Here is a 19343-nt window from a genome sequence, read left to right as displayed (position 1 = left end):
TTAAAGCAATATCACTTGCTTTATGCTCATTAGCATGCCCCCAAATAATACAGCTGGGTGCCACTAGTTATGCAATTCAATCTGTCTTGTTATACCGATTCCTACATTTGTCACTCTAAACTTTGCTATAGTGTAATAAAGTAAAGGTCTCACCACTTAAAAGAAAATGACTGTCCTAAAACGTAAATTGGTGAACTATTCTACTATCTTAAGTTAAGATTTAGGTTGAAAACTGGAGTAGTATTCTTATATCAGAATTTATAACAAGAATTCATTTATTTTAAATAATATTTAAGTTTACCTTTTTTGGTAATTTTTTACATTTTTTTTTGGATTAGCCATTTTACTTATAAAGCAGCTCATACTTTAAACGATACATGAATCAATATTAACGGCAGTGCTGTGGATATGAAAACTAAGGAAGGAAGTATGCCAATGCTTCTTAAAGCAATGTCTAGTGACAATTGTTTAGAAAAGCCTATTTTGGGAGAGAGGAGAAAAACTGAGATGGAAATGATCAGATTTGCCCCACCCCTAGTAGCCAATTTACTCAACCCTTTAGTTTCCCAGAACCTAACTCGTCTACAACTGTCACGGGGACAGCAAATATTCAATTTTCAAAGTGAATGTTAGTAAAAAAAAGTGAAGGGGTGTTCACTTTCAATACCGAACCATCTGTAAGTATTTAAAAAAAAAAACAGGATTATTTTCTAGTACATGATCAGCTATTAAATGTGAGCACAACTTCCCTTAGTCACTAATATTCACATTGCACAGTGCACAGTCTGTACTCCTTTAGTAAGTCAACCCCGATGTATTGGAGGGAGTGCGTCACATACTATAAGATGTACTAATACCTTTATGACTAGAAATAAAAAAGCACTTTTTGGTACTAATGACACAAGTACTTTACAATATAACTCCAATTTTTTTGGATGGAGAAAGGTTTGCCAGAATTCTATTGCTGTCTTTAAGGGAAAACATATATGCGCTTTCTGTCCCCAAGACACATCAGGAAGGTAAGTGGGTATCTCCTCAAAATTAGAAATAGCCTACTTCTAACAACTGCTACTGGAACAATTGTCCACACTGGAAGATATCCCCTCTACTTCAGTTTTGGTGACAATCATAAAACTTTGGATTCCCAATTATACATTGTATACTCCATGACAGAGGTTCCCATAACAAATAGTGATGTTTGACTTTCTCAGTAGGGACAGCAATCAAAATCTGACATGGGTTCTAACCCTCTCACAATCTTTTTAAAACTGTAAAATAAAAATATTGCCTGGAGCTAAAAATTAAGTAGCATTTACAAAACTTGGTAATAAATCTATAATTTTAACTAAGATATAGTTGCATTTATTCACTGCCCTGATATGGTTTTGGGGGGTGCATTGCAGTGCATCTTTATCTTTTTACTATCCCCAGTGAATGAATGGCAAAGTCAATTTTACCTGACCTGTTGGACAAGTTTCCTGTCCCCAAACTTTATTGGATAGGTGTCCTTTCCTCATTAAGATTTAATAGGCTTCCTGTCCTCACATCCACTGGAGAGATGTCCTGTCCTTAAGTTTATCGAATAGGTGTCTGATCCTCAACTCTACTGGATAGGTACCCTATACCCAACTCGAACAGATAGATGTCCTATCCACACCTCCATTAAATAGGTGTTCTATCTTCACTTCTACTTAAGAGGTGTTCTCCTAAACTCTACTAAATACCTTTTCACTTCCTAATTTCTATTCAATATCCTTTCTGTCCACAACTATATTGGACAGGTGCCCTGTCCTTTACTCAATTGGATGAATGTTCTGTCTTCACCTCTATTGGATAGGAGTTCCTTCCTCACCTCTATTGTATTGTTGTCCAGAAAATCCTGTAGCAAAAGAAAAGAAGAAATAAGCGCAGGGCTACATGAAATGGGACCCTGTAGGCTGGGCTAGTGAGTGTTAAATTATTTCCTGAAGTTAACTTGAGCTCACAGGTGATTGGTCAGAGCAGTGTGAGGGGGGACAGTGCAGAGAGGAGGTCAGAGGCACAGACGTCCTGTCAGCACACGACGATAGGAAAAGCTCGCCCGCCCTAATTATTTGAGATTGGTTGCATGGAAAATTGATAATGTTGGTTTGTTTTTCTGTGTTTGTTGTTTTCTTTTTGTGTTTTCTTTTCTTTTAGGAAGGCAGTTGGGTCTTTGGGGGCATTTGGAAGTAAAATGATGGAATTAAAGGTTTGGAACACATCTGAGTTATGGGTCCCCGGTGAATTCCAGTTATGTGGTTAACTGGGAGTTTATGGTTGGGACACATCTGAGGTATGGGTCCCCGGTGAATGCCAGTTACGTGGTTAACTGGGAGTTTATGGTTATCTGCTGAAGGTGGTTTGTCCCCGAGTTAGATGCAAAGCGACAGGGGCCATAAGCAGATATAAGGTAAAGAGTTGGATACGTAGTGCCTCCAAGGATCGGCAACCAAAAAGTTTATGTTTTTTTTGGTTTATACTGTTAATTATTTTATTTAATAAAGGGGCCGTAAAAGGTCAGTTTTATCCAAACCTTTGGCGTCAGACTATTTTTAGTAGCAATAATAAGGGGCTACAATATGGGTCAAAAGTTATGGGTATTAGTGGTAAAATATAAGACCATATACATAGGGGTTACCTTTTCATGTCCTGACTTCTATGTAATAAGTTTTCTGCCAGCCCTTAACTAATTTCACAAGTTTCTAATACAATATAGGACCTAAATCAGACCAATTCTTCTTATGGTAGTGCAGTAACTAGAGTAGTAACTTGTAGCAGGGATTCAGAAATACCTTAACTAAATTTCCTGCTTACATTATTCATTGAAATATCCTAAAAAGTTACCAAACTTAGTTTTGTTTATCTCCTATCACAGCACTGAAATGAAAAATGCCACTTTAGAACCTGTTATGGCTTTGTACTAAATGAAGTCAAGAAGAATCCAGTATGTTCTCTGTTCCTAGAATTCCTTTAGCACTAAAAACCAGTTTGTGGCCTAGAATGGAAGATACGTGTACAAGGAGCGTACACTTCCTGATTCTTCCTTCTGCTGTAGGTTTTGAAAGGAAAGGGAGCTTGGCACTGTATGCAGATGGAAACGAGACCCAAGATATTTTTTAAAAGAAACCGTTGGGGACAGAAATATGAGAACTGCAATGGCTGACTTGTTTTTATAAATTATATATGTATGACAATCAGCGCCACGCTAATTCTAGCTAAAGTGCTAAGTGCAAAAATAGTATAACCCCGTATATGTAAGCAAATATTGCAGCTGCTGTACACTCTAAGTGGATTCACTTCACTTTGAATAAAATTGTGTATATAAGTATATATAGTGCAACGCTACTACAATGGTAACTCTAATACCACACCTTGTGCAAATAATAAAAATAATAATAATAATCATTCATTGCAATATCACATAACAGAAAAAGTCCTTATTATAAACACAATTCTTGATTGCTGTGATTTTCTGTGATATTCTATCATCACTGTGCTTTTCTATCACCACCGTGCTTTTCTTTAAAAACTATATACTTGTGCACACCTCCACCGGCTATTTTATCTGCTCACCTCAAGAATGAGTCAGGCAGACTCAAACATAGCTCCTTGTCTTTGACTCTTCAATGATCTCTCCCTTCTACTATGCACCTTCCACCCTCTTGTAGTTCCAGCTACTCTCAAAGTGCTTCACATGGATAAAGGGTTGATCTCTCATACAAACAATGATTCTGCTGATGAAGACCAATCAGAGGTCGATACGCGTGCAGAGGGGAGGAACCAAGCCTGTTACGTCACACAGTCATGGTGGTGAGCGAGCCGACGCTCTTAATATACACACATGTGAGTGTTTGTTTTTTTATCTTGTAAGTGTCCTCTTTTTAAGCAGGGGTTTTTAATCAATTTGAAAAAACAGAGAGCACTATGTCTGCTGTGTTTGTAATTGCATGACACTGGAAACGAGTACTTAGGAGAGGAGGAGAGTCTAAGGAGAGAGGCTGTTTGTATGAGAGATCAACACTTTATCCATGTTAAGCACACTGAGAGTAGCTGGTACATTTTAAACTGAATGGATACATTTTTTTTTTTTCATTTCAGCCAGAGTTCTTTAATATGAAAAGCATTTCTTTAATTGTGCAATTTTCCACATTAAAGGATCTCATTGTTTTGTTTGGGGCCAAAGGCAATTTAACACCCATTAACCCCCTTTTCACCATAAATGTTTCTCCATTTTGTTGCAGCAGCTGGTGTTAAAAAGTTAATGATTAAAAATTACAGATTGCTCCCAGCTGAAACTCTAATAATTGTCCCTGTTGTGGTTAAATCACTTTGTAGAGCATCTTACACCTAATTAGTTCTGACATTAGTCAAGGTGAATTGGGTTTCAGACTGAAAGAGCAATACTAAGCTCTGATTTTATGCCAAGTGCTTAGCAAGTAAATCAGTAATCAAATCTGAAAGCTATAATCAGAGCATAATTCTCAAAATAATACTAATGTTTATCAGATGTATTGGACAGCAAGAACACAATCATAGAATAGATTATCTGTTTTCACAAAAGTTTATAGGCAGCTCACTGCGTATTCAGTAAAACGATCAATAATTTTATACAGATTTGCGCTAAACAATTGCATCAAATCAGCAGTAAGCATGTGTTTGTTTAAATACCAGAATGAAAACTATGGCAATTTTAAGAGTACTGCATTGTTTTCTATTTGCAGTGTGCATGCTGTGTGTTTACTCTATCATGGCCAGCTTTGGCAGCTCGCTCCTTTAATTACTTACCTATCTAGTTTATATAGGTCATTTAATCAGATTCAGTTAGTGCCTTACTATAGCTAGGCACAGAACATTTATACATGTCTGTAATCAAAGGGATGCTTTGGCACCCTTCACAGTGGATGGATATTGCTGCACCTGGCTGTTTTGTGATTTACATTGTAACGATTTCAGTGGGAAACACCATATGAACATTACATATTTATTAAGTTACAGATGCAGATTTTCTAAGGATGACTCCAAAGTTATTTTGATGCGGTTTTCTTTCATAACCTGATTGATTTATAAAATCTATAGATTGTCATCTATAGTCTTGTGCAGAAAATTTGCAGCAAATACACTGTATCCTAACAGCACAGGAAGGCTCCTTTTATATGGACAGCCAGGGGGACTGCAAGACACTATTTTATGGGCTCCTGACTGGCTGTACACATGTCACAGCCATAATGCTTTGCCTCGTGGCTGCAGCAATTTTATCAAGGAAATTTGCCCATTAAGGTCAATAGGAGCATACTGCAACTGCAAGCCAAATGCTTGGCTCACAATTGCGGCATTGTATTTCAATACAAAATCACCCTTGGGATTTTACCCCATTATCCAAAAAACAGGCATTCAGAAGGTGAAAGGATCACCTCCTGGACACATGGAAGTATGGTTGCCACCTCATCCCTTTAAAACCGAACACATATGAATTACGCAGGTTCTGAAGCTAATTTAATTCAGTTAAGGCACCAAGTGAGTTTAATTATACCACCTTAATCAGCCACAGAACCTGTGTAGGTAATGTGTGCTTGGTTTTCAAAGGGATGAGGTGACAACCCTACTTGGAAGCCTCTCCTCTATCCACTGCAGATACATTTTTAGAGGGTGGATAGACAATGGCATATGTGCGAGAGAGCCCAAATTGTGTAGAAAATCTAGTGTTCATCACCAATATCTGACTAACGCGGATGCCAGACCCCTGCCCTTCTCATCAACCTGTGACAAACTTAACAATGATTTACGTAACAATGCCACTCTCAACTGCACCCTGCACAGAGATTTTCCAGCTTGTGGGACCACAACCTAGGTGACAGCAGCCTGAGAGCAATTCTCAATGGTTTACGTTAATTAAGCAATGAACCCTTTAAACTGCCACCACTACCCTTTTTAATGAGAAGGAGAAAACTCACAATCTTAGCAATAACAACTATGATTTCAGAATAAACGTCTGTAACACACACTGTCAACACAGACCAGTATATTCAGATATTTATCATATACAGTAGCACTCTTCAAGAGGCAGGGATTATTTTAGTTTTGTATTAAAAGCCTTAGAGACAATTTTAAGACTTTTCAAAATATGGATTAATAATAAAAAGGTCAAAGTGGTGCATATAAACAATTTACAGAAAAGGGTGTTACAAAGAAATAAATATTGGGCAGCACAGTGGGTAACTGCTGGAGTGATTATTCACAGATGGAAGAAATCAAAATAACCATCAATCACCCTTGGTCTGGAGGAGATCCATGCAAAATTTGGCCTCATGGGGTAAGGATGATCATAAGAAAAGTTAGGGATCAGCCCAGAACTATACAAGAGGAGCTTGTGAATGATCTCAAGGTGGTTGGGACCACAGTCACCAAACAAACAATTGGTAACACAATACGCCCCCATGGATTAAAATCCTGCAATGTTCACAAGGTCCCCCTCCTCAAGAAGGCACACATACAGGCCCATCTGAAATTTGCTAATGAACATCTAAATGATTCAGAGAAGGTTTGGGAGAAAGTGCTTTGGTCAGAATGAGCTCTTTGGCATTAACTCGACCAGCCATGTTTGGAGGAAAAAAAAATACTGACTATGACCCTAAGAACACCATCCTTACAGTCAAGCGCGGGGGATGGAAACATTATGCTTTGGGGCTGTTTCTCTGCCAAAGGTACAGGCAGACTTTTCTGCATTGATGGACCAATGGATGGGGCCATGTATTGCAAAATCTTGGACGAGAACCTTCTTCCCTCAGCCAGAACACTGAAGATGGGTCATGAATGCGTCTTCCAGCATGACAATGACCCAAAACATACTGCCAAGGCAAAAAAGAAGTGGATCAAGAAGAAGCACATTAAGGTTATGGAGTGGCCTAACCAGTCTCCAGACCTTAATCCTATAGAAAATGTATGGAGGGAGATGAAACTTCGAGTTGCCAAGCGACAGCCAAGAAACCTCAAGGGTTTAGAAAAGATTTGTAAAGAAGAATGGACCAAAATCCCTCCTGAGATGTGTGCAAACCTGGTAACCAACTACAAGAAATGTCTTACCTCTGTGCTTGCCAACAAGGGTTTCTCCACCAAGTACTAAGTCATATTTTGCTTGGGGATCAAATACTTTCTTTACTCACTGAACTGCAACTCAATTTATAACTTTTGTATCATGTGTTTTCTCTGGATTTTTGGTTGATATTCTGTCTCTATCATTTAAAATTCACCGATTATAAAAAAATTATAGACCCTTAATTTCTTTATAAGTGGGTAAACTTACAAAATCTGCAGGGGATCAAATAATTATTTTCTCCACTGTGTGTGTGTGTATATATATATATATATATATATATATATATACAGTATCTCAAAAAGTGAGTACACCCCTCACATTTTTGTAAATATTTTATTGTATCTTTTCATGTGACAACACTGAAGAAATTACACTTTGCTACAATGTAAAGTAGTGAATGTACAGCTTGAATACCGTAAATTTGCTGTCACCTCAAAATAACCTAACCCACAGCCATTAATGTCTAAACTTCTGGCAACAAAAGTGGGTATACCCCTAAGTAAAAATGTCCAAATTGGGCACAATTAGCCATTTTACCTCCATGGTGTCATGTGACTCGTTAATGTTACAAGGTCTCAGGTGTGCATGGGGAGCAGGTGTGTTAAATTTGGTGTTATCGCTCTCACTCTCTCATACTGGTCAGTGGAAGTTCAACATGGCACCTCATGGCAAAGAACTCTCTGATGATCTGAAAAAAAGAATTGTTGCTCTACATAAAGATGGCCTAGGCTATAAGAAGATTGCCAAGACCCTGAAACTGAGCTGCAGCACGGTGGCCAAGACCATACAGCAGTTTAACAGAACAGGTTCCACTCAGAACAGGCCTTGCCATGGTCGACCAGTCATATGAGTGCTGCCAGCATTGCTGCAGAGGTTGAAGGGGTGGGGGGTCAGCCTGTCAGTGCTCAGACCATACCCCGCACACTGTTTCAAATTTTTCTGCATGGCTGTCGTCCCAGAAAGAAGCCTCTTCTAAAGATGATGCAAACAGTTTGCTGAAGACAAGTAGACTAAGGACATGGATTACTGGAACCATGTCCTGTGATCTGATGAGACCAGGATAAACTTATTTGGTTCAGATGGTGTCAAGCGTGTGTGGCGGCAACCAGGTGAGGAGTACAAAGACAAGTGTGTCTTGCCTATAGTCAAACATGATGGTGGGAGTATCATGGTCTGAGGCTGCATGAATGCTGCTGGCACTGAACTACAGTTCATTGAGGGAGCCATGAATGCCAACATGTACTGTGACATACTGAAGAAGAGCATGATCGCCTCCCTTCAAAGGGCAGTATTCCAACATAATAACGACCTCAAACACACCTCCAAGACAACCACTGCCTTGCTAAAGAAGCTGAGAGTAAAGGTAATGGACTGGCCAAGCATGTCTTCAGACCTAAACCCTATTGAGCATCTGTGGGGCATCCTCAAACGGAAGGTGGAGTAGCGCAAGGTCTCTAACATCCACCAGCTCCGTGATATCGTCATGGAGGGGTGGAAGAGGGCTCCAGTGGCAACATGTGAAGCTCTGGTGAACTCCATGCCCAAGAGGGTTAAGGCAGTGTTGGAAAATAATGGTGGCCACACAAAATATTCACACTTTGGGCCCAATTTGGACATTTTCACTTAGGGGTGTACTCACTTTTGTTTCCAGCAGTTTAGACATTAGTGGCTGTGGGTTGAGTTATTTTGAGGGGACAGCAAATTTACACTGTTATACAAGCTTTACACTCAATACATTACATTGTAGCAAAGTGTCATTTCTTCAGTGTCACATGAAAGATGTAATAAAATATTTACAAAAATGTGAGGGGTGTATTCACTTTTGTGAGATGCTGTATATATACACTATATTACCTCAAGTATTGGGACGCGGGTCTTTAAACACACATTAACTTTAAAGCAATCCCAGTCTTAGTCCATAGGATTTAATATTGAGTTGACCCACCCTTTGCAGCTATAACAGCTTCAACTCTTCTCGAAAGGCTGCCCACAAGGTATAGGAGTGTATCTATGGAATGTTTAAGCATTCTTCCAGAACCTCATTTGGAGGTCAGGCACTGATGTTGATGAGAAGGCCTGGCTCGCAGTCTGAGTTCAAATTTATCTCAAAGGTGTTTTATCGGGTTGAGGTCAGGTTGAGAACAGGCCAGTCAAATTTCTCCACCCCAAACTCGTTCATCCATGTCTATATGGACCTTGCTTTGTGCACTGGTCCAAGTGTAAGTACTGGAATTTGACTTCATATCAGCCTCTTGCATTCCTGTACAGCAGAGAGCACACTGGGGAAGGGAGAAGAAACACAATCCCACTGTGTTACAATTGCAGGTGCAGGTAGCATGCTAATAGAGATGGGCTCATCAGTGTGCTGCTTCGCCTTTTACTATTCAGTCACAGTGTTGATATGCGTTGCCTTTCCATGTGCACCTTACTGAAAAGGCCAGTTATAGGTTGGGGTGGTTGCAACTTTTTTGGTACAGTTGGTTAAATTTGATGTGGGGAAAAAACTGGAAGTCTTCAGCTGACATTGTGCTCTTGCTGGGCATCCTGTTCATCCCCTTAAGGAGAAGTGGGCTCCCTGTGGGCAAACCTACCCTTAATCTGTCCACTTCTATATATTCTCCAGCTTGGAAGACTCTGAAAATTATAAAGTTAGGACCACAGTACACAGAGGAGCCTTGACATAGGTATTGTGGCATATACATACTGTATATTTGCAAATGTATGCAGACAAAACCCTCTGTTTTTAACTTGAATTGTTAGAAAGGGTCAATTTGGTTGTTTTCAGGCTAGCTGGTAAGTGTGCTGAGAAATCTTTGTTTGTTTTTGTTTGTACACTAAATTGACACAATGTTAGATGGGTCAACATGTAGGCACTGTGTAGCAAATAAATGGCAATCAGATTTAAAGCAGAAGGAAGGTCTGCAACAACCAATATACCTTAACCACTTGAAACCCACGCTATAGTCGAAAGACGGCTACAGCGTGGCTTAAATTGCTGGGAGGGCATGCATGGAGGTCCTCCTGTGCTTTTGCTCTGTGATCACCGAGTCCTTGGGACTTGGCTGATCACAGATCAGAGTAAAAGTCCAATCCTGATTCCAGCCCTTTACCGTATGATCAGCTGTCAGCCAATGACAGCTGATCACATGATGTAAACCGAAGTCGGTAAGCGTTTTTCTTTTTTCCTCACGCTGACAGCGTGAGGAGGAAAAAACAAGCTGATTACTGGTTTCTGTAAAAAGCGACATTGGTTCCACACAGTTTTGCTTACCAGTGCCCACCAGTCCCATTAACAGTGCCCATCAGTACTGCTAACCAGTGCCCACCAACGCCACCCACCAATGCCCACCAGTGCCTCATCATCAGTGCCACCTATCGGTGCTGCCTATCAGTACCACCTATCAGTGTTCATCAGTGCCACCTACTAGTGCCCATCAGTGCCACCTATCAGTGCCGCCTATCAGTGCCACCTTTCAGTGCCCTTCAGTACCGCATATCAGTGCCACCTATCAGTGCAACCTCATCAGTGCCTCCTGATCAGTGCCCACCAGTGCTGCCTCATCAGTGCCCATCAGTGCCACCTTATCAGTGCTACCTATCAGTGCAGCCTATCAGTGCCCATCAGTGCAGCCTCATCAGTGCACATCAATGAAGGAGAAAAGCTACCATAAATATGTAAATATGTAACACCTCCTATCAGGACAGCTGCTAGCACTAATCACGTCCCATATGACCACGCAGAAGCTATATATATATATATATATATATATATATATATATATATATATATATATATATATATATAAAATATATAAATACTGCAATTATGGATGTTAGCATGAGTGCCTTATTACAATGACACAAAATAAATAAAATATTTATGTGCACAAAAAAATTAATTATTTTTCCATAAAGTGTGTGATCAAAACATCAGAAAAACCTTATAATCCAAATATATACTGGAATGTATAACGTGCTTCAGTGTTAATAAATAAAGTGTTATTGTGCAAACTCCAAAAAATTCAAACAATATAGGATCAAAACCTTAATGTATCAAATATAGTGATCCAAAAACATGCAAAAATAATTAAAGTGATCCGGTGAGCAAAAGTGCTAAGTGCAACACACTGGATGTCAAAATTTCATATAAATAATAAAGTCCATTCCAGTTATTCACAGCTTGTACTAGTGATGCAACTCGTGTTCACTCAGGTGCTCCCCCTTATGTGTATACGCTCACAATTAAGTTCAGTCAGAACACGCTTTTGAACCACCCCTGAGTTCAGTGTCAGTGTTGGAGTCCTGGGCTGCTCAGTGGTGTTGCTTCCACACTCACATAAAACATAGAAAAACTTGATAGTGTGATACTGTTTTTTTTTTAATTCTATACTTTTATTAGTAAACCATAACCCCTCTGACAGGGTACTCACATTTGCTGCGTGCTTCAGTGTCTCTCCGTTCTGAGACAGATCAGCTCTCTCCTGCACCGTCCTGTCCCCTCCCCAACATCTGCCGATACAGGGATAAATCGTATCTTCCTCAGGGGGATTGACAATTGGACTTTATTATTTAATGATATTTATATGAAATTTTGACATCCAGTGTGTTTGCACTTAGCACTTTTGTTCACCAGATCACTTTAATTATTTTCGCATGTATTTGGATCACTATATTTGATACATGAATGTTTTGATTCTATATTGTATGAATTTTGTGGAGTTTGCATGATAACTATTTATTTATTAGCACTGAGGCAATTTATACATTCCTGTATATATTTGGATTATAAGGTTGATTAAATACCACCAAAAGAAAGCTCTATTTGTGTGGAAAAAATGATGTGTTTCATGACCGCGCAACTCTTATTCAAAGAGTGACAGCGCTGAAAGCTGAAAATTGGCCTGAGCAGGAAGGGGGTATGTGTGCCCAGTAAGCAAGTGGTTAAAGAGTATCCTTCTTTTTAGATTACAGCAAAGATTATTTTTAAAAATTCTTTTAAATCATTGCATTGTCATTTGACCGCCACTACCTTATGCAGTCTTCTTCCTAGTGGGGCAGTGGGCTGGTTTATTGATGCTGTCATGTCACTTTTCTATGTTGGAGGTAACTGGGAACAGAGATACAATACATATTCATTTCTATATTAGTAAATGTTGCAATGTGATGATGTCTCTGCCTAGCTGTCTGCAGAGAAGGGGAGCAGAGAGTTCACAATGCTGCAAATTCAGTAGCAGTATTGTAGCATTGTAGGCCCAATGCAGGAAATCAGGTCACTGCAGCACTACTGGCAAGAACAACAGGTAAATACTTAGAAAGGAAAAGGATAAAAAAACAGCACATTGAAAAGCATGTAAGGAAAGGTTCATCTTTATTTAAGGAAATGTTGTATTTTGCATGGAGTTCCACTTAAAGGGGTTGTAAACCTTTGTGTTTTTTCACCTTACTTACCTGAGCATTGGAACTTGACCCGGAGGGGAAGCGCTGTCTCTCTGCAGGGGGTACTCGGCTCTTGATTGGATAGATTGATAGCAGCATAGCCATTGGCTCCCGCTGCTGTCAGTCAAATCCAATGATGAGGGCGGGGCCGAGTCATACATTCGACGGCTATGGACGCCGAATGATGGACTCGGGAGCACGCCCGCAAGCTAACCCCCTCAGGAGAGCGCTTCTCCTAGGGGGTTATCTGATGTGGGGAGGAGACCCCAGAAGAGGATGTTCGGGGCCATTCTGTGCAAAATGTGCTGCACAGTGGAGGTAAGTATGAAATGATTGTTATTAAAAAAAAAACAAAAAACTAACCCTTACAATCACTTTAAATCACATCTTTTATTTTCCAGCTTCCAACAGGAAAGAAACTTTGGTAAAAACTCACATCCAGTCACAGTCTTTTTAGCATGGGATACATTATTCAGGACACAACAAGCAGGTAAATTTATATGACACTTTCTGTAATTACACTTTGTTGTTATACCTTCAGATACACAACCACTCCAGTAACATCCAGGATGGCACCTTCAGAATCCCTTTCAGATAAACAACACTTGTGCTTCTGTCTGTACCATAAAAATTCAGCCATTCACTAATAGACATCTGAGAAAAAGCCAGTCACTCAGGTGTGCCTTACCATTTAATTCTCTGCAGCTTGCTTTTTGTAGATATAATAGCAATGTCTCCTGCAACTCCCACAGTTTCTGGACTTTCATTCCTCTCTTTCTCAGGTTCTCCTCTTGCACTGTCCCTCTCTAACAGATGGTAATCTATCTCTAACATACAATGCCAGAAAATAGCTGCCAAGCTGTGCCCAGCTCTTTATAGACAGCTCTTCCTCTTTCCCCCTACAACTCCTCCCTATTTTCAAATCATTGACATTCCAGTCCATGCTGGGACTTCATAGGCTTCCCTGGTGCCTACACTGCTAACGGCAGCAACAAGTACAGTGATGTTGCATCTCAATGCTGTGCTATCCCTCAAAATTTTGAATATCCCTGGTGAAAAGCAACAGGGTTAAAAAAAAACACAATAAAAGCTGTTTTTTTATAGGCTAACATGCAATTGGAGTTTATTACTGTGGTAAAATAACACAGAAAACTACTCATGGATAAATTAGATAGGCCATTCGTACAGTGTGCTATTTCTGAATATCACGTCATTAGCTAATGTCAGGGCTCATTAGGAACTGCCTGTGTCAGAGTACAGTATTTTACACTGGGAAAGGAGTTAAAGTGGAATCAAAAGTAAAAAAATAAAACACTGACAGGTAAGATTTTTATAACAGAAGGGAGCCTATTGGTCTTATCTGTCATAATCCCTTCTCCCTGCCTTTCAGGGTTTGTGTACACCTGGGCAATGCATGCATAGCTCAGCATGCATTTACGGCACACCGGATGATGTGACTCCTGTGCATATACATGGCACCATTGCAAACTGGCCAACCAAGCAGCCGAAGAGTTGAAACCCAGAAGAAAGACTGGGAGAAGATGGTGGCATCTGTGACAGATGGTAGTGATGACAGCGGCAGGTAATTCTGCCATAATGTGCTAAAAACTCCTGGGGCCCAATTTTTGTTTGCAGAGGTTTAATTACACAAATGACATTCTTCAGTTTAGCATGGTCTGGTTCTTAAAGGTAGCATGTACTGAAAGAATATAGAAGCTGCCACTACTAACATCCCATTCTAAAATTGCTAGTTGGCTGGCTGCCATGTTAACACTAATTACTTCTAAACCTGGAACAAGTATGCAGACCAGGAGTACTGATTTCACTCTCTAATCTGTAATCTGTATTTCTGAGATGGTCATGGTTTAGTTAGTAATCAGTCAAAATTCACTTTTATATTATAAAGTGCTGCATAAACGGTTGGCGCTATATAAATCCTATATAATAATAATAATAACTAGACTTATTTAGTAATGCTGAAGATGTTTCACCACTCGCCTGAGTGATTTCTTCACTAGAATGTGTGCCTGGAACATACCCCAGCATTTAAGGTATATTCCCTAGGTAACTTAGTCACCTTAATGCAAAGCCACTTGGGTAAACTTTGACAGGTCTTCGACATTACTCACTTAGGCTAGTTAAATGTGACTTACTACTAATTGTTTCCTTTAATATTATAAAGTGCTGTACACAGGCAAGTTCACGTGATTGCATAAATTGTAAAATAAAAAGCCTAAATTAAAGCTGAACACCAGGTAAACAGCTAAATAAACAAATAAAATGCATCAATGGGAGCTTTTTTTGACCTGTTAAGGAATTTGTATTTCTGCCCATTCAGCCCTAAGATTTACACAGCTTTGCCACACAGCATAGCTTTGTATGGCAGGAGCAAGACCCGATTTTTCCATGCATTGCAAAGTGACAGCGTCTCTTCATTGACGCTCCATCACAGCTGATGACACCTCCTTCTGGATAGGGGAACATGCAACATGTTCTTTGGTGATAATACTTGGCCATAGCAGCCAATCCCTAGACCCAAGCACTGTCACAAGACCTAATAATGGCAGGGCTTTGCAGTGGCATTGGTTGTGGTGGGGGAGGGAGCAGCAAGTGATCACAGGCCAGGTGAATATAAGATGGCCTTTGCATAGACACTGTAGGGGTTATTTACTAAAACTGGAAAGTGCAAAATATGGTGCAATTCTGCATAGAAACAATCAGCTTCCAGGTTTTATTGCCAAAGCTTACTTAAACAAGCTGAGGTAAGAAGCTGATTGACTACCATGCACAACTGCACCAGATTCTGGGTTTGCCAGTTTTAGTAAATCTTCCCCTGTCATTTTGCCTTAAAAGGGCAAGGTGAAAGTGCTTTTTTATTTATCACATACTGGTCTTCTGCCTCCCCCAGCCTGTGACTGGACAGTGAAAAGAAAAGTAGAAAAATGATGCACTCATCTCTCTCATCACTATGTAACTTCTCTCTCTCTCTCCCACTATCTGAATGCTCTTTGCTAGCTTGTTAGAGCTGCAAGCATAGCTGACTGGCTCCTAAAAAATAAATGTAATGATGTATAAAAAAAAACAGAGCTGCATTATTTGTGTTTTTACAATCGGTGTATTTTATATCAGCCTGGAGCTCAGTTTTAATAAAGATTTAACCTTGGTATCCAAAAATAAGGTAAACAGCTGTCAAAAAAACTCTAAGCAGTTTATAGAAAAAGACCCAACACTTGTATTCTTATTACTAACAAATGTAAAATACACAAGGGATACAGCTTTAATCTTTCCAAGTTTCACATTAATATATTAATTTGGTTGCTTGTAACTTTCATACAGTAAGTAGCTCTTCTGTGCCAGAGGCGCCTGCAATACAGAAGGAAAACAATGGGGCCGCGCTGGCACCCTACTCAAGGCGTCACTCTTCATTTCCTGTTATGTGATTCTTGAAGCAAAAAGTAATTCATGGCTTTAAATATCCTTATCAACAGGCTTACAATTTGCTTAATTTGGTTGTAAATGACAAAAGGACATAGCACACCTTATAAATATGCATGTTGAAGGAGCACAGGTTTATAATTTATTCAGTACTGTAAACTAGGTCTTTTGTGTTTGGAGCAGGTTGCTGCATGAAAAATCAGATTAATACTGATAGTATCAGCCATAATATATAAAAAGAAAAAAACCCAAACACATTAGCTATACTAAGGCTTATTGCATGGCATGCGTGGGGCTATTTGACCCCATCATATTTGTATATCACGCACACAGATCTTCTAGACACTTGTCCAAATCTGCAATGTTGAAAGAAAAGAAAAATGTTTTGTAGCAAATAATCAGTCTTATATTCATATCCTTTAGGCTGCCGTGTTTGCTTTGGGCTCAGGTTGTTTTGCATACAGTTGCTGCCTCTGTTCTTCTTGTAGAGACTGTAACATGCTAATTCTGCTTTCCAGCCTTTGCTTCCATTCTTCTCGCAGTCTGAAACAGGGGAGAGACATTTTTATTGATCTGAAAAGGTGTTCTAGGAATATTACAGAATAACAAGTCATGGGCAGAAGGGGTTGTGTCACACTGCAATCTAACATAGGCCCAGGGTCAGGTAACACAATACAAATGGTAATGGTAGTATGTAAATAAATTAAAAAAAAAACTGTTTCCCATTTCTTTTTAATTAAATATTTAACTTTTAATTTCTTTAGTGCAACTTTTCATGTCAGGGTTGCACCCAACATTTGGCACCCAAAGCAACAACCCCTGCTACTATGCATATATTGTTCCCTTGTTTCTCTGCTTCTAAAATGTCGTAGTGTTACTAGGCCTGTATGAGATCAATGATGAAAGGAAAAATGCGTGGCTGATACACATACAAGAAAAAGTGTCCTTTTGTCCCTGCCCCCTAAATTTACAGGCCTACTTTGCCTAATGGTAAACCCATCCCTGGGTTCACTTTGTAAAAAAACAACAAAAAACAGCATTTTTGCTTGCACATGATTAGATGACGAAAATTATCAGAGCTTCACCTCATTTACTAAGCTTCAAGACCAATTACCTTGCAAAGTGCAACTTCTCTTGCAAAGTGAACATTCTTTTTGATTTAGTAAATTAACCCCTATTGTTAATGCCTGGACCCATAGAAGAAATCTGTAAAGTTAATTGGGAGCCCTTAAGAGGTTGTAAAGTCAGAAGGTTTTTAATCCCAATATATTCTATGCAATAAGATAAAAAGCCTTCTGTGTGCAGCAGCCCCCTCGGCCCCCCTAATACTTACCTGAGCCCCATCCCTGTCCAGCAATGTGCACAAGTGTCTAGGCCGTCCTGGACTCTCTCTCATGATTGGCTGAGACACAGCAGTGGCGCCACTGGCTCCTGCTGTTGTCAATCAAAGTCAGTTAACCAATCAGGAGAGAGAGAGGGTAGGGCCGGGCCGCAGCTCCGTGTCTGAATGGACACATGGAGCTGCAGCTCGGCTTGGGTGCACCCATAGCAAGCTACTTTCTGTGGGGGCACTCAACAGGAGGGAGGGGCCAGGAACACAGGCGAGGGGCCCATGAAGAGGAGGATCCGGGCTGCTTTGTGCAAATCCACTAAAACAGAGCAGGTAAGTATAACATGTTTGTTATTTTATAAAAATAAATTAGACTTTACAATCACTTTTAATACCATAGAAATGGGCCGTATAGTGCTGTGAAAGGGTTAGTTCTGTCAATAAAGAAATACATATATACAGCATACTTTACATTATAATGAATGGCATCAAAAACATGTGCCTTTACTACAAAGGCTAAACCCTCGGTGATACTGGATGCTTTAAATCAATGCATGATGTATGAAATAATTTATCCTCCCCAGAGCGTTTGTAGCAAACCCTAGCATATTATATATAATTTTTTCCAGAAGAGATAAGGGTTTAGTTTGCTAGCAGATTTGTATAAAATCATTTCATTGCTTCTTTTGGAAAGAACTTTGGAAAAAACAAAATGAGAAAAAAATACAATTTCATGTAATTTTTCCTAGCACAACGTTTATGTAATTTTTACACCTCCCTTACCAAAAATATACCTATCAAAGTCTGCTAAATAAAATTATATTGAATAAGTGCACTTCTGCCTAGCAGCACTAGGGTTGTCGGTTCGAATTTCAACCACGACACTACCTGCCTGGAGTTTACATGTTCTCCCTGTGCTTGCGTGGCTTTCCTCCGGGTACTCCGGTTTCCTCCCACCCTCCAAAGACATGTTGGTAGATTAATTGGCTCCTGTCTAAATTGTCCCTAATATGTGAATGTAAGTTAGGGACCTTAGATTGTTAGATAGATAAGTAACCTTGAGGGCAGAGGCTGATGTGAATGTACAATATATATGTAAAGTGCTGCAAAAATTGACGGTGCTATATAAGTACCTGTAATAAATAATAATAATAAATGTGATTTTTATGTAAAGTAGCGGAATGGTAAAGCTTAAAGTGAACGTAGAGCTGTATTCTCTTTTTGACAGTATATTACGTTGTGCACAGGAAGAAAAAAATTGGTTAATGTAAGCAGTTGTCTTTTTTTCTTCATGGGGGGGGGGGGTCTGGATTTGGTCAATGGAGAGCTGATGTAGACCTCCCTATGCAGCTGTGCAGCAACAGATCACTTCTAATAGTGATCTACTGCTGGCTGCAATCAGTATCCATTATAGCAATGGTTTATTGCTGCAGAGAGATGCTACAGGGAGCTGCAATAGCTCTGCCCGAGCCTCCATACTAAGAAGAAGGGAAGAAGAGACATAACGTCATTCGTGAAATCACATCACTTCAAATGTATACATTATGTGTGGAAGCATTGTGTTTACAGTGATCTGTTACAAGTGTTCCTATTACAAGCACTGTGAAGCAAGATCCAAAGCCCATGAGCCAATTGTTTCAGCTCCCGGTCTTAGAACACAATGCTTGAGTTCTGCATATAAACATTTCTGAAGTAATATCAGGCTCCTCTAGCCTGCTACAGATATACTTGTATTAAATAGGATTTGCTGCTATCACCAGAGTTATTCACTGTGTTATTATTAATCAGCCTTTAACGCTCAAGTTGCATTCATTTATAAGCGTACTGTGTGCTCATCATTGTAAAGAGATGCTTTCTTTTCTCATGAAGCTTCAAGGGGGAATGGCTGAAATGACAAAGCTTCAGAAGAACAGTTGATTGAAAAGTATCTTGTCATCAGGCTTTGCATTTAAATAAATAAAGTAAAATGATACTGCGTGTGAGAAGTGGCAGCAAGCTGGAAGGAGATCATGACACCAATACATATTA

General features: G+C 39.6%; 1 protein-coding gene across 4 annotated transcripts in view; it reads right to left on the bottom strand.

Moving 5' to 3' along the window:
• Positions 1 to 19343, bottom strand: part of LOC141146596 (protein FAM240C-like) — a 247984-nt gene that overhangs the window by 134852 nt on the left and 93789 nt on the right. For 2 of the 4 annotated variants that reach the window (XR_012244966.1, XR_012244967.1), the window contains exon 3: positions 13239 to 16528. Coding sequence is in view for 1 of the 4 variants with exons in the window: in XM_073632976.1 (XP_073489077.1) it covers positions 16405 to 16528 (124 nt within the window). In the remaining 3 variants the exon portion in view is untranslated. Of the gene's footprint in view, positions 1 to 12141; positions 12222 to 12921; positions 16529 to 19343 lie in introns of those variants that run through there. The other 2 variants (XR_012244968.1, XM_073632976.1) reach the window with 2 other exon arrangements.

Source organism: Aquarana catesbeiana, linkage group LG01 (genome assembly GCF_042186555.1).
Source record: "Aquarana catesbeiana isolate 2022-GZ linkage group LG01, ASM4218655v1, whole genome shotgun sequence".
NCBI classification, from domain to species: domain Eukaryota; kingdom Metazoa; phylum Chordata; class Amphibia; order Anura; family Ranidae; genus Aquarana; species Aquarana catesbeiana.
Note: the sequence above shows the minus strand (reverse complement) of the source record. Positions and strands in the feature narration are given on the sequence as shown.